This window comes from Vipera berus, assembly GCF_964194415.1.
Source record: "Vipera berus genome assembly, chromosome: 1".
Taxonomy (NCBI): Eukaryota; Metazoa; Chordata; class Lepidosauria; order Squamata; family Viperidae; genus Vipera; species Vipera berus.
In genome coordinates this window covers 241,235,768-241,249,397 of record NC_138202.1, presented here as the reverse complement: position 1 = coordinate 241,249,397, position 13,630 = coordinate 241,235,768, and the positions used below count along the sequence as shown (strand labels likewise).

General features: G+C 39.7%; 1 protein-coding gene across 1 annotated transcript in view; it reads left to right on the top strand.

Annotated features, from left to right (window-relative positions):
• SNAP91 (synaptosome associated protein 91) overlaps nucleotides 1-13,630 on the top strand; it is a 96,540-nt gene that overhangs the window by 21,509 nt on the left and 61,401 nt on the right. The window contains exons 3-5 of the mRNA XM_081314623.1: nucleotides 8,667-8,809; nucleotides 10,897-10,972; nucleotides 13,528-13,630. Coding sequence (XP_081170749.1) covers nucleotides 8,667-8,809; nucleotides 10,897-10,972; nucleotides 13,528-13,630 — 322 coding nt within the window. The remainder of the gene's footprint in view (nucleotides 1-8,666; nucleotides 8,810-10,896; nucleotides 10,973-13,527) is intronic.

The window sequence follows — 13,630 nt, the reverse complement described above, 5'->3', positions numbered from 1 at the left end:
GACCTTTCTTGCCACAGTTGTTAAGTCACCGCAGTTAAATTAGTAACACAGTTGTTAAGTGAATCTGGTTTTCCCATTGACTTTGCTTGTCAGAAGGTCGCAAAAGGCAATCACAGCACCCCAGGACACTGCAGCCGTCATAAATGTGAGTCAGTTGCCAAGCATCTGAATTTTGATCACGTGACCATGAGGATGCTGCAGTGGTCGTAGGTGTGAAAAAGATGATAAGTCATTTTTTTTCACTTTGAACAGTCGCTAAATGAACTGTTGTAAGTTGAGGATTACCTGTATTTTGTTTTATTTTATTTCACACAGTCGTTTGTTTCTATAGTCTCCCTCTCTTTTTTCTTTTTTCTGCATTTTCTGTTTATTTTTTAATGACATCAATAGATATTTCATTAAAAATATGATATTGCAGCTAAAGTTTCTTAGTCTGTTACAAAATTGAAAAGATTTTGAGCTGAGACACCTATTCCCAAGATTCTGTGAATCTCTATATGTGATCCCAAAATGTATTTTCAACAACAGATCTGAAGTGATGTGGAAAAGAGAAGGGAATGGGGGAAAACCCTTCAAACAAAATATTCCTTTTCTCTAGATATGGTTAATGTGGTTTAAAGATTCATTCTTATTAGATTTGTTTATTTATTTAAGTTATATCCTGTTTTTCCTGCTGATATAGTCCCTTCTCCAATCTTGCTGCATAATGATTTGTACTTACGTTGATTTACAATCATTTTTATTGACTTTCTTGAAAAGCAACATGCATTTTTATTGATAATATACACCTGATTGGTAACATATTTTCTAAAAAAAATTCAAGTGTAGCTTTCACAATTTTATAAAGTCACCACAATTTGTCACTTTTGTTCCCTCACAAAAAGTGGTGGTGGGGAATGTAAACTGTAATTTACAGAGTTTCATTTCTTTAAATTAACCTACCTAGCATGGATACCTTGTGTTGAAGAATACTCCACAAATTCGCTCCCACAACAGGAAGTCCCAGTTTCTCCTCTATGTAACTGTACAAGTTGGATACTTGTATCCACTTTTTCTAAGTGACCCATTAAAGTTATTTTTAATATTGAATGAAGTTTAAAAGCGAAGGGCCCGTGGTGCTCTCTGAGCTTGGTTGTTTTCTTGCAGACATTTCATTACCCAAACTGGGTAACATCAACAGTGTTAGTTTAAAGTTTTTTTTTTAAAAAAAATGATAATATTTGATAAATACCTGCTAGAATTAGGACAATTTCCCTCTTTTTAATGCAAATTGTTGTCATATCTCAATTGACTCTTTCTGCAGCATTTTTAATATGCTCTTTTTTGTGACAATACTTATAGCACAGCCATTGTAAACACTTACATAGCATTCTGCATTGATCAAAAATTATCAATAAGAGTTTGCAGTCCGATAGATCCAAACCGAAAAGCTTTTAAAAACCTGACATGCTAGTATCAATTAAAATCACGATGCTGGTTGTATTTGCATTACACATCGGTATTTACACATGAATCACAATTTATTCATTTCAGTTTCCACATGGTACAGTCCATTGCGGTATAAAATAACTAAGTATCTGGTTCATAGTGCAAAGGAAAACTGAAATATATCTGTAAGCAAACTTGTGATTTCAGGTTAGAAAGCATTTTGTTTAACAGCCAAATTGCCAGTTCCAATTATGCTTGCTGAATGAGGACTTTTTGTAACTACCGGTATATGTTGTTATAAAATTGTAAAGTATAATTAAGAGTGTAAGAGAATACTGTATATGTCATTCATGAAACTGTGGAGTCCTTGATACTCTCTGAGCTTGGTTGTTTGCTTGCAGATATTTCATTATTGTATTCAACTAGATCAGGAGTAGGCAACCTCAGCTCTTTTATGACTCATGGAGTTGAAGTCCATGAGTCATAAAAGAGCCGAGGTTGCCTACCCCTGAACTAGATAATATCAAAGTGGAGTTGCTTCCTGTTTATGTAGAGTAGTTTGCCCTGCAAGTGTTGGTGGGGCATAGTTTCCTCATATTCATTAGGATATTGCTTTTTGTTTGATTGTTTGCCTGGTGTTAATCCTTGTTTATCTGGGCGCGGTTACTGGAGAACATGTGATCTAGTCTTACTGTTTCCTTCTTACCATTTTTATTGTCATCAATCAGTATTAAAGGTGCTAGGCTAATTGAAAAAAGGAGCACATAGGTTTAACCAAAGGTTGTCTCTGGATAGCTGTACTCTATATTCCACCTGGTATTTGAGACAGAATGGGAAACTTCTCTTAAAAATTCAAAATTGTGTGAGCTCCAGTGGAGTGAATTTGCAGAAAGGACCCAACTTGTCTCCATAGGAAATCTTGCCAAGAATATTGAAGAGATTTGTCCCAGCAGTCTTCTGAAAATCCGACACGATTGAATGGAAGAAAAAATATATATCAAATGCGGACTTAAATCTCTGAAGCCTGACTGTTAGATACTGGCATGTATTGATGATTGTTGAATGAATGAACCTTTATTGTCGAAGTACAACATGTATACCTTGAGATTGGCTGAGCCTCCCTTCACAGTGACAGCAAACCCACCATCTTGTTACACCATGTGAGCTAATTGCACAACACACCGGCCTCGCAAGTCAATTATATAGAGAGTTATTTCCCATTCAGGAGCCTGACAGCCCATGAATAGAAGCTGTTCTTCAGCCTGTTGGTACGGCTGGCTATACTTCTGTATCTCCTACCCAATGGTAGGAGAGTAAAGAGGTACCGACCAGGGTGTGAGTTGTCCCTGAGAATTTTCCTCACTCTTCCAAGGCAGCGAGCCCTGGCAATGTCATCCAGTGGTGTCAGGGGATAGCCCACGATGTTTTGTGCTGTGCTCACCACCCTCTGTAATATCTTCCTATCCGCGGCTGTCAGGCCAGCATACCAAACCACAATACAGTGCGAGAGGATGCTCTCTATAGTAGACTGGTAAAAGAAAGTCATTAGCCATTGTTCTACCCTGTTCTTCCACAAGACCCTGAGGAAGTGGAGTCTGTTGCAACATCTTGGGGATCATGTGATCACCATTTGTGACCTTCCCATATGGCTTCCGACAAGCGAAGTCAACGGGGGAAGTCCATTCGCTTAATGACTGCAGTAACTCACTTAACAACTGCAGTGATCTGCTTAACAATTGTAGCAAAAAAGGTTGTAAAATTGGATGCGACTCACTTAACAACTGCTTACCTTAGCAGCAGGAATCTGGTACCAATTGGGGACCAACATTGAAAACTACCTGTATGAATTAAGACCATATTTTTCAAGTATTTCCCCACCTCCACCCTTTGGGCCAGTGATGTAGAATTCTGTCAAATGGCAACACAGTCACCCTACTGAGAATAATGCAGGTGATAATTGCAGTTCTCTTACAGTCATACCTACGATCAGAATGAGAGTGCCGCTTTAGATGACAAATGTTGGGAAATGAAAGCAACTCTCCTTCTTTGTCATTCCTTCTGATTCAACATATCCAGGAATCATTGATCATGTGCTTTGTGGTGACTTTGCTATTGCTGCATTACACTTAGAGAGTTGTGAATGTGCCCTGATGAAGCATTTAACAGTGTATCATATAAGCTTCTCTGTGTCACAGTTATTTGTGTATTTTATCATTTAGCAATAACAATTATTATTTAGCAATAATTTTACTGCTGTCTGCTCTCTTACAGTATTATTGAAACATTTTTAACTCCTTGCCTCATGAACCTCTTGGTATAGTGCCATCTTGTGTATACATATGCATCTCTTTCTCCTTTGATTTTAAACATGGAATTTATAAATATGTGTTTGAAGAATTAAAAATTATTGCTGTGTATTAGTATAGTGCATTCTTTGAAAATGGTTTAGAAGTACTTTTGATTTCACATCAGCACAATACCTCTTTAACATTTATTAAAATAACTCCTTTTTTCAGATATCCATACATACTAGCCTGAATATGGTTATGATTATTGGAAAGATGGTTTACATTAAAAGTTAATGTAACTCTTAAAGCAACCACATCTTTTTTCAGGCTCACACAAAAGCCTGAAAACAATCAGGCTGTTTTAATAACTGTAACAGCAGAAGAGTGTAATGCTCAAATTAACTCCAAAGAACTTCTCTAGAATAATTTTCCAAGCATATACAGCGCTACTGTGGCGGGTCTACGACAACTTGCCACGGTCAACTCGCCACAGGACAAGAGTTAAAGTAATATTGAAGAAATAGTGAAATAGAATCATTAAAGAAATTATGGCAAAGGAAGGACAAAATGAAATGTGAATGACAAAAATTAAAATATTGATAAAATTATTTTAAATAATTTAATTTTTGCATTGCTCTATGGCAAGTTGGCCATTGGTGAGTTGTCCCATGGCAAGTTGGCCATGGTGAGTAGGCAGTGAGTAGGCCATGGTGAGTTGACCGTTGGCTGTGGTAAGTTTTCCCAGTCCCTACTGTGGGTATATGGAATTTTAGTGCACCAGTCTCATGATTCCAGTTTAGAAAATGCCTGCAAAAGTGTACCTGATCTACTTTGAATATAATAATAGGAAGTGATTTTAAATTATTGCTCATGAATTCTGAATGTTAAATCCGTATTGATCTTTATATCTTCCATATCAATGTGGATGTTCATGAGTTTTATAAGTAGTAGATTCTATAGCAAGTAAGACTAAAATCTATAAATAATAGTTCTTACTGAAATATAACAGGAAGAAATATGATCATCATAGGAATCGATATGAGCATAGTGATAAGAATAAATTTGCAATAATGTAAATTGCTTCACATTAATCTGCTCTATTATAGCATGTCATGATTAGGTCACTGGGCTTCTAGACAGGCTTACAAGAAAGAATTTTTTTCATTAAATCAATGAAATATACTACGACTAAGTAGACATTTAAATTGAGATAATATTTGCTTTTTTCTGTGCTTGTTTTGTGTTTGTAATGTGACATTTTTGTATCTATTACATATTGCCTTGTAGGACAGTTGATTTGGATAACAATAATTTAATTATTCAGTTTTAAACTTAATTGATACTATAATATCCAGTCATGTAAAAAACATAGGCTCTCTCTCTCTCTCTCTCTCTCTCTCTCTCTCTCTCTCTCTCTCTCTCTCTCTGTGTGTGTGTGTGTGTGTGTGTGTGTGTGTGTGTGTAGATGCAGTTATAAATACAAGTATAGATCTAATCCTCAATTTAGTTCTAAACATTATGCTTAATTAAATTTGAGATGCTGAAAAGGTAAATGCCTAAACTGATTCTAAACCAACTCTGCATGTATTGGCCCAAAGTAGAAATGGCTGAAAATTCTCAGTTAATGAAATTCCTTCTGCCACAGCTTTTATGGCATAAACAGAGGAGAAGTTGATATGAGAGAATAATGTAAAAAAAAAGGTAGTTCCTTGTACATGTGCAGGTTACTCATTTAATCTTTCAAAGGTAAATCTATAAAGTCAGTAGCAAAAGGAAAAATATGTTTCATTAATTAGTTCTAACAAAATGAAATTCAATGGTGAAAAAAGTAAGGTTCTACATTTAGGCAAAAATAACCAAATGCACAGGTATAATATTGACCAAGTGCCAAACTGCAACCCAAACCCCACTTATTTATCGTCGGGTGCCTGGTGGGCATGGCCCGCTGGGTGGGTGTGGCTACTGGGTGGGCGTGGTTGCCGTGGTTATGGCAAACTGGCTGGGCATGGCCACCTCGATGTTGCTTGTGGGGGCATGGTTGGGGAGATCCAGGGGGTCTCTGGCAGGTGGGACAGTGGACAGGAGGCTCGTCCTGTGGGGTGAGGCAGGGGCAGGGGCAGGGCAGGGGTGCCATTTCCATTCAGCATTTGTTGCAGACATTTCATGACCCAAACTAGTTAACATCAGCAGTGCCAGAAGAGAATGGGGTTTGTGGAGTGGAGGAAAAGAGGAGGAAGAGGGCAGATGTGGGTTCCTTGGTCCTCTTTGAGCTTTAAGGCTTTGTTGTAGACGTCTCATGACCCAAACTAGGTAACATTATTAATTCACTTATTATCCCACTTTGAGTTCTGAAACTTCTGAAAGAAAACTATCATCCTCAGAGACACCCCCCCCAAGGACCCTTCATTTTAACTTCATTTTAGCCAGAAATATTCTCCTTGATTGGCATTCCAGAATGTCTCAGGGCAGAAGAACCTGCCTGGCAGGACCTCATTCCTCTTTCCCATGGGGCATATCCCAATGCCCCCATCCTTCTTCCACCATTTCCTGGACCCTAAAGGCCAATGAAGTTTCTCTCAACCACCAGCACCAGCATTCCCGGTTCCTCCGAGCTGCTCCACCATCTCCAGTTTTGCCTACCTCTTGGGGCTTCACCTGGACACAGCACCCCCGTTCATGGATCGGGATGCTCCTCCAAAGGCCGACTGCATCCTCCCTCCCAGCAGCTCCCCTGACCTTTCATCGCCTCAGCTCCACACAACCCTTCACAAGCCTGAAATAACCTTCCAGGAGCAAATTCTCCTCCTTTTTTCTCGCTCACCCCAGCCGCCCCTCACAAATATCTCGCCCTTCGCCTGCTCCCCTCAGACCTGTAACTGGCCCTCCACTCCAGCAGCCCCACTCCAACCGCCAGTGGGGCTGGGTCCCTCGGCGGTGGTGGTGATGTTGAGGGCTGGTGGCACCAGTTTCCTTTCGGCTGGCATGGCAGCAGTGGCAGAGGCTGGGGCTCGCATTCCATAGTGCCTAGCGAGGGACCCGCCTCAGAAGTAGCAACAGCAGTGGCATCGTCATCAACAGGCTTGGCTGCCCTAAGCGAGGCTGAGGCTGCAAGTGAGACCTGAACCTCTCAGTCCGGCCCCGAGGTAAAACGAAAATAGGTGAGAGGAGGAGAGGAAGGGGGCATGGCTGAAATGCAAGCGCACCCTTGGGCGCGCAAGGGAAAAACTGGAAAAAAAACATCTTCTCCCACCAACTAGCCATCCCGCCATTGGCTGGGGCTCTTGCCACTATCCACCCACCCTCTCCTCACGATTGGACGGCTTGCCCAGGAGGTTAAGGCAGCCCGGATAAAAAGAGGTCAGACCATAATTTGAGCACCCCTGAGCTACAGCTTTGGTGCCTCTGTAGGCAGAGCTGTGAAGTTCTTTTCTCTGACAAAGAAGCGAACTTCGCAGCTCTGCCTACAGAGCCACCAAAGCAGCAGGTGGAACGCTGGAACGCGGGGAGGGAGGGCACTGAACTGGGTGGTTGGGCCATTGGCAAGAGCAATGCGTCTGAATGGAAAGTGGCCTCGGAACAAGCGGGGTAGGTAAGGAAAGAAATCCTCGCTCCCCCCAGAAATTTCCTTTCTTCCCTTACCTGACTCCCAGCCTTGTGCTGCTTCTCCTTTGCGATCTGCCACCGCTGCCGCAAACAAAGAAACAAAGGAAGGTTTTTTTGGGGGGGGGGGAAAGAGGTCAATCAATCACAACTTCAGAATCTTTCACGAGAAGTTGGAATTGATTGATTGACCTTTTTCCTGGCTCAATAGTAGTAACTGTGAGAGGGATCTCAGAGTCCTAGTGGACAATCGCTTAAATATGAGCCAGCAGTGTGCTGCAGCTGCCAAAACAGCCTACATAGTTCTAGGCTGCATTAACAGAATGATAGAATCAAGATCACATAAAGTCTTAATGCGACTTTATATTGCCTTGATAAGACCACACTTGAAATACTGCATCCAATTTTGGTCGCCACAATGTAAAAAAGATGTTGAGACTCTAGAAAGAGTGCAGAGAAAAGCACAAAGATAATTAGGGGGCTGGAGGCTAAAATATATAAAGAACAATTGCTGGAATAGGATATGTCTAATTCAATGAAAAGAAGGACTAGGGATGACAGGATAGCAGTCTTCCAATAACTCAGGGGCTGCCACAAAGAAGAGTGAGTCAAGCTATTCTCCAAAGTCCCCGAAGGCAGGACAAAAGAAGGAAAGGATGGAAACTAATCAAGGAAAGAAGCAACCTAGAACTAAGGAGAATTTTCCTGACAGTTAGAACAACTAATCAGTGGAACGAGTTGCCTCCAGAATTTGCGAATGCTCCAACGCTAGGCATTTTTAAGAAGAGATTGGACAACCATTTGTCTGAAATGGCATAGGGTTCCCTGCCTGAGCAGGGGCTTGGACTAGATGACCTCCAAGGTTCTTTCCAACTCTGTTATTCTGTTCTGTCCTGGTTATAGTATTCTTCTTGTATGGGAATGGTGGGACTTTGAAGAGATTAAAACAACAAAACATTTATACATAGACATAAACATGACTATAATTTTAATTGAGTCAAACCCAGAATGGACTTGGGCCATATATTTATTACCTGCTTCTTTACTGCTGCTTCTCCTGTTGTTATTCTTGTAGTGCAAGAACAAATTCTCACAAAATAAACTTTGGCAATAGCAATAATTTTAGATCATCCAGTAGGAACTGTTTTCCATTTTATTTTCTATTGGCTTTTCTAAGTATTAAATACAGAATGACTTATTTTAAACCTTAAACTTCTTTTTTTTAGTGAAATTACTACTCTGTCTTGTAATGATTTTGGTCAGTAATTTTTAACTATATTCTCTTTAAAACCAGTACATCGTCTCCTCTATATTTACTGTTACTATTCTCTCTTTCCCCAAATACTGTAGACCTAATCCAGGCCACAAATGAGACAAATGTCAACATTCCACAAATGGCTGATACCCTCTTTGAGAGAGCGACAAACAGTAGTTGGGTTGTTGTCTTCAAAGCCTTAGTTACAACACATCATCTAATGGTTCATGGCAATGAGGTAAGCATTTGAGTCCTCAAAGCTAAAGCAAGGGATTGTTAAGGAAGCCTGTGTTCATCTCATAGACTCTAAAAAAGAAAAAGTGACAGCAAGTGGTGAGCTTATCTGATACACTGTTAAGGCACTATAAAATATTTAGGTTATGTGGCATTTTCTGAATGAAAGTTTCAGAGAATAAATAAGCCACTCTGTTTACTGAAGGAGATGATTCCTACTACAGTGTTTCATGCATCTAAAAGATATGCTCCGGAGATCAGGGATCATTTGAAATAGGTTTTAGAGGATGTGGAAATTCAGGAATTAGTTAAGATGAATATCTTTGCATTAGGCATTTGGTCATGCAATGTTAGAATCCGCTGAAAGAGTTTAGTGTTATTATGCAAAAATAACATCTCTGTACTTCTCTGATATACAAAGAAAAGTGTTTTGACCTACACATATTTTCACAATTTGTTAAAAGAGGCAACCCTTTTCATTTTCTTACACTGTATGTGTGTAGTTATGAACTGAGATCTCATGTTGTAATTTTTTTTAACTTTGAAAGCATGCCAAAATATTTGCTTCAGATCCTGTCTTTAAAGTTGTTTTTTACAGTCTCCCTTATCAATTTCAATAAATATCTGCTGATATCCCATACCTGATCAGTTTTTGCCTAGTAAAGAAAACAAGTCCTTTATCTAAAATTGGAAGACAGTGAGAACTAGTTTTATGTGAACTAGTATTTCTCTACATTGGTCAAGTTGTTTGTTGTTTTACAAACCTAGCATATAAATAGAGTAGGGCCTCTACTTTTTTACTCAGATTATGGACTGCTATTTTATTCTTTATTCTGAATAATTTCTTGTACTGTAAGAATAAAACGTGATCTTAAGTTTTCCTGAATTGGCTTATGTTCAAGTGAAAACAATACTTTCCTTAATATAACCTATATACCACTAAAACTCAGAATATAAAGATATTGAAGAGTACTGGGCTAAAACGAAACCTTGAGGTACCCGATTGCTTGTTTTCCTCCATATAAATGTAGTTCCATTAAGGACACATGCTGAGTGCGGTTTGTCAGTTAGTTATGAATCCATTTGGTGGTGATACTGTCTGTCTCTATCCCACATTTTTTTTAGCTTACCAAGAAATAGGTTGTGGTCTACTTTGTCAAATGTTGTCATGAACTTTAACTTCTCATGAACTTTAACTGAGAGAAATGGTGCGTCGTAGGGCAACCATTTTTGAATTAAGGTACCTTTAATGGGCTAATTTATAGAATCTGTCCAAAATTTTGGCTCAGTGACCCCCAGGGTAATGAAATTCAGAAAGTTGTGGCTGTTTCAGTGCTGCTGGCTGCTGCTGCATCTTTCAACCTGATCTTCATTTTCAGTGTTGCGTGACAGTTTCTTAACTAGTCTCACAATCCCTCCTTCCCTCCCACACCCAGCCTGCTTCCTTGACTGCCTGTTGGAAAGGGAAAGGAAGAAGATTTCTGATGCTCCCTGCCAAATTTCCTCAAGGAAAATCAATGGGAAAGCCGGCAGGAAGTCAGAAATTACTCTTGCTTTCACTATTTGTTTTGCCTGCTGTTGATTATTCCGTTTTTCTATTTAGGTAAGGAACTATCTCTGAAACGATGACCCAACCAGACATGGGTTGTTTGGTATATGTTAGCAGTAGTCTTGTTATGTCAGTTTTGTTTAAAGAGGCAATACGTTTGCATTTTACATACGGTCAGAGATACTGACCGTAAGTAAAATGCAGATGTGGGCTGTTGATTTTTAAATTAAAATTTCTCATCTGTTCAAATAATTCACTTCTAACACTGGTATTTCTAAATAAAACATGAATTTTTCAACCTTTTTTAAAATATGGAATGATTCAGTGCGTATTCAGATTCTTGAACAGCCATCTGTGTCTAGGTACTTGTATATAAGCTGGTGTACTGTACATAACTAGAGATATGTACAGATTAGGTATTAATTATGTAATGAAATCTTCTGTGGTTTTTTTTTACCAGAAATGAAATATGTTTAGGGATCTGTCATGAAAAAGGAAGAGAGGTGATATAATTCATTTTATTCTGTTTTTCTCCCTCTTAGAGATTTATTCAGTATTTGGCATCTAGAAACACACTATTCAATCTCAGCAACTTTTTGGATAAAAGCGGATCACATGGTAAGAAAAACCATTCATTTTATCAAGTTTAGTGTGGTAGTTTATTTACAGAAAATAATGAGCAGAAGCGACATTTTTTCATAGTTGTTTAGGCTTACATATTTAGTCAAAGCAAATATTTATCACAAACTTATACAGTAAAGGTTAAATTTATCTTTGCTCTTAATCTGCATTTCTGTGTATTTTTCCCAATACACCGAAATGATCTGTCTAAGGACTTTGAGATACTGCCTCATTGTTACTTTAAGTCACAGTTAAAGTGAAACTATACCAGTTTATTATTATTGTTTTTTAAATAGCATTTTTCTTAAAAAAAAACTAATAGAAAACTAGTCCTTAGTCTGAAGGTAATAAAACTTATATTCTTGAAAAAAGGCTTTAATTTAATTGTCGAGCCCCGTGGGCCCGACATTCAGTGGGGGAGGCAGTCTCTTGCACCGGCCCCTCTCCCCCAGTTCCAGCGTGCACCCCTGCTACTGCCAATCTCCCCATGGGGCCTACCGCTGAGCAGCTACGTCCTTCTCCCTCCCCCACGGACGCCACCGGCCTTCCTAGGTGTCCTGCTTCTTCGGCCGCCTGCCAGCTGCTTCCGGAAACGCTGGTAGGCATGGCTGCACAAACAGGCCTTCCTGCTGGGTCTGCCGCTGAACAGCTGATCCAGGAGGCGTTGGAGCGGGCTGCCGCCGAACAGCTGATTCAGGAGGCGTTGGAGGGGGCTACACGGCGACTGGAGTGTCCCGGTGGCTCCGTTGCCAACTGGTTATGCATAGGGACCTCGGGGGGGGGCAGCAAGGCATTTAGAGCTTCCTGCTGGGATGGCTGCCGGCCAGCAGAGCCCAGGAACAGACTTCTTCGGGTTTGCGGAGGGCAGTTTAGGTAGCGGTGTCCCTTGTGCAGCTGGGCACAGTGGGGCCGGATGTTTAGGGTGGGGGTTACATGGTCTACTTACCTGGTTGGGGGTGGGCCGCTGGATGGGGCGCAGACAGGCTGACAAATGCGCGTGGGGTTGGCGTCTGGAGACAGCAGCAAATGGAGCTGTGGGGGGAGGAGGGATTATATGGAATTGTGGGCGGATGTTGGTCTATGGATTGAGGGCGGAGCCCTGTACCTGGCGACTATGTAAGCATTGGGAGCGATGTGCTACCAACGCTGACTTTGTTTTCACTTTATGTGCATTGGAGCTGAATAAAGCAACTTCTGTTTTGTCACACGTTCCTGTTGAAGATTCGTGTTTGCTTTCATCGAGGACGTGTAGTTGACATTAATAAAGATTGCGTCAAAATGCAATTAAATTTATTTGTATGTGTTTATTTTATGTGTTTGTTCCAGATATGGTTCTCTGATATCGAAAAAGGATAAAAACAAAAGATAAAGTTGGATGCTTAATAATGAATGACCATTTTTGTTTAATAAGGAGTAAAGAAGTTATACCAGGCTCAATATTCTAAAGGATTGTTATACTGATTCTTTGCTATTATGTCAGACCTAGTGTAACTTTAGTGTAAGTTTTCAATTCCTGGTAAACATGTTTTGTTAAAAAAAAAAAAACCTGTAGGCAGCCTTACATCTGTTAATTCCTCTGAAATATAGTTTGGCAGGCTGTCACTTGAGGTCTGTTGATGTGAGTATCTTAGGAGGAATGTAGGTGCCTTGTTCTCTTAATACAGAAAAGATTAAATATATCACAGATTAATTGGAGAAGAGACAGTGCAAAGAAAAAATGAAAAGGGAGAAAACCTTCTAAAATGAAAAGTTGTTTTTGATTCCTGAAACTTTAGTAGTGTACTCTTTCCCCAAGGCTACCAACAAAATAACTCCATATAGGATTCTGTGAATTAAATCCTGGCAATGCAACGATTGCAGAAGCAATCGCTTACTGCAGGGGTGTCAAACTGCTGGCTCGTGGGCCAGATGCATCATGGCGAAACCGTGCCCACCCCATTGCCAGCAATGGAAAAAAAGTGGCGATATGTCGTGACATGTCACGTGATGTTGCGATTTGACACCCTGGCTTAACTTATGTAAGCCTCTCTGCAGCACAACTTCATGAGCACATTGCAGAGCTAAGTTAAAATTTATAGGGATGTTGATAGGGGAATTGTCCTCTCTTTCATCATAGCCCTATCAATCATATACTGTAACTCGTCTTTATTTGATCAGCATCCAATACAGAATGATCCAACAACTGTTTTCTAGTTTAACTGTTCTTTAGATGAGAATGTGTACTAGTGATTACTGTAACAAGTGTTGTCTGTTATTCAAAACTAGTTGTATATTGAAATTTACAAGATAGTCTGCTCTCCCTTTGGAGTTTATTAATGTGACCTGCATTTAAAGAAGAGATTTTGGGAAATGTTCATTGATTGAGAGATTCTTGACTTGGTGTCAATACATAGGCAATTACATGTGGGCCTTCTTTTACTTAGACTTTTAGAGTGCTTTGAATAATGACTGAAATATCCAATAGGTTTGCATCATTAACATTATCATTTTTTTCACTCACTGTTATAAATTAATAAATCAAAAATTGTCCATATTATGCTTTCTGTTTCTAGGATACGATATGTCTACTTTTATCAGGCGTTACAGTAGATACTTGAATGAAAAAGCATTTTCATACAGGCAAATGGCATTTGATTTTGCAAGAGTAAAAAAGGG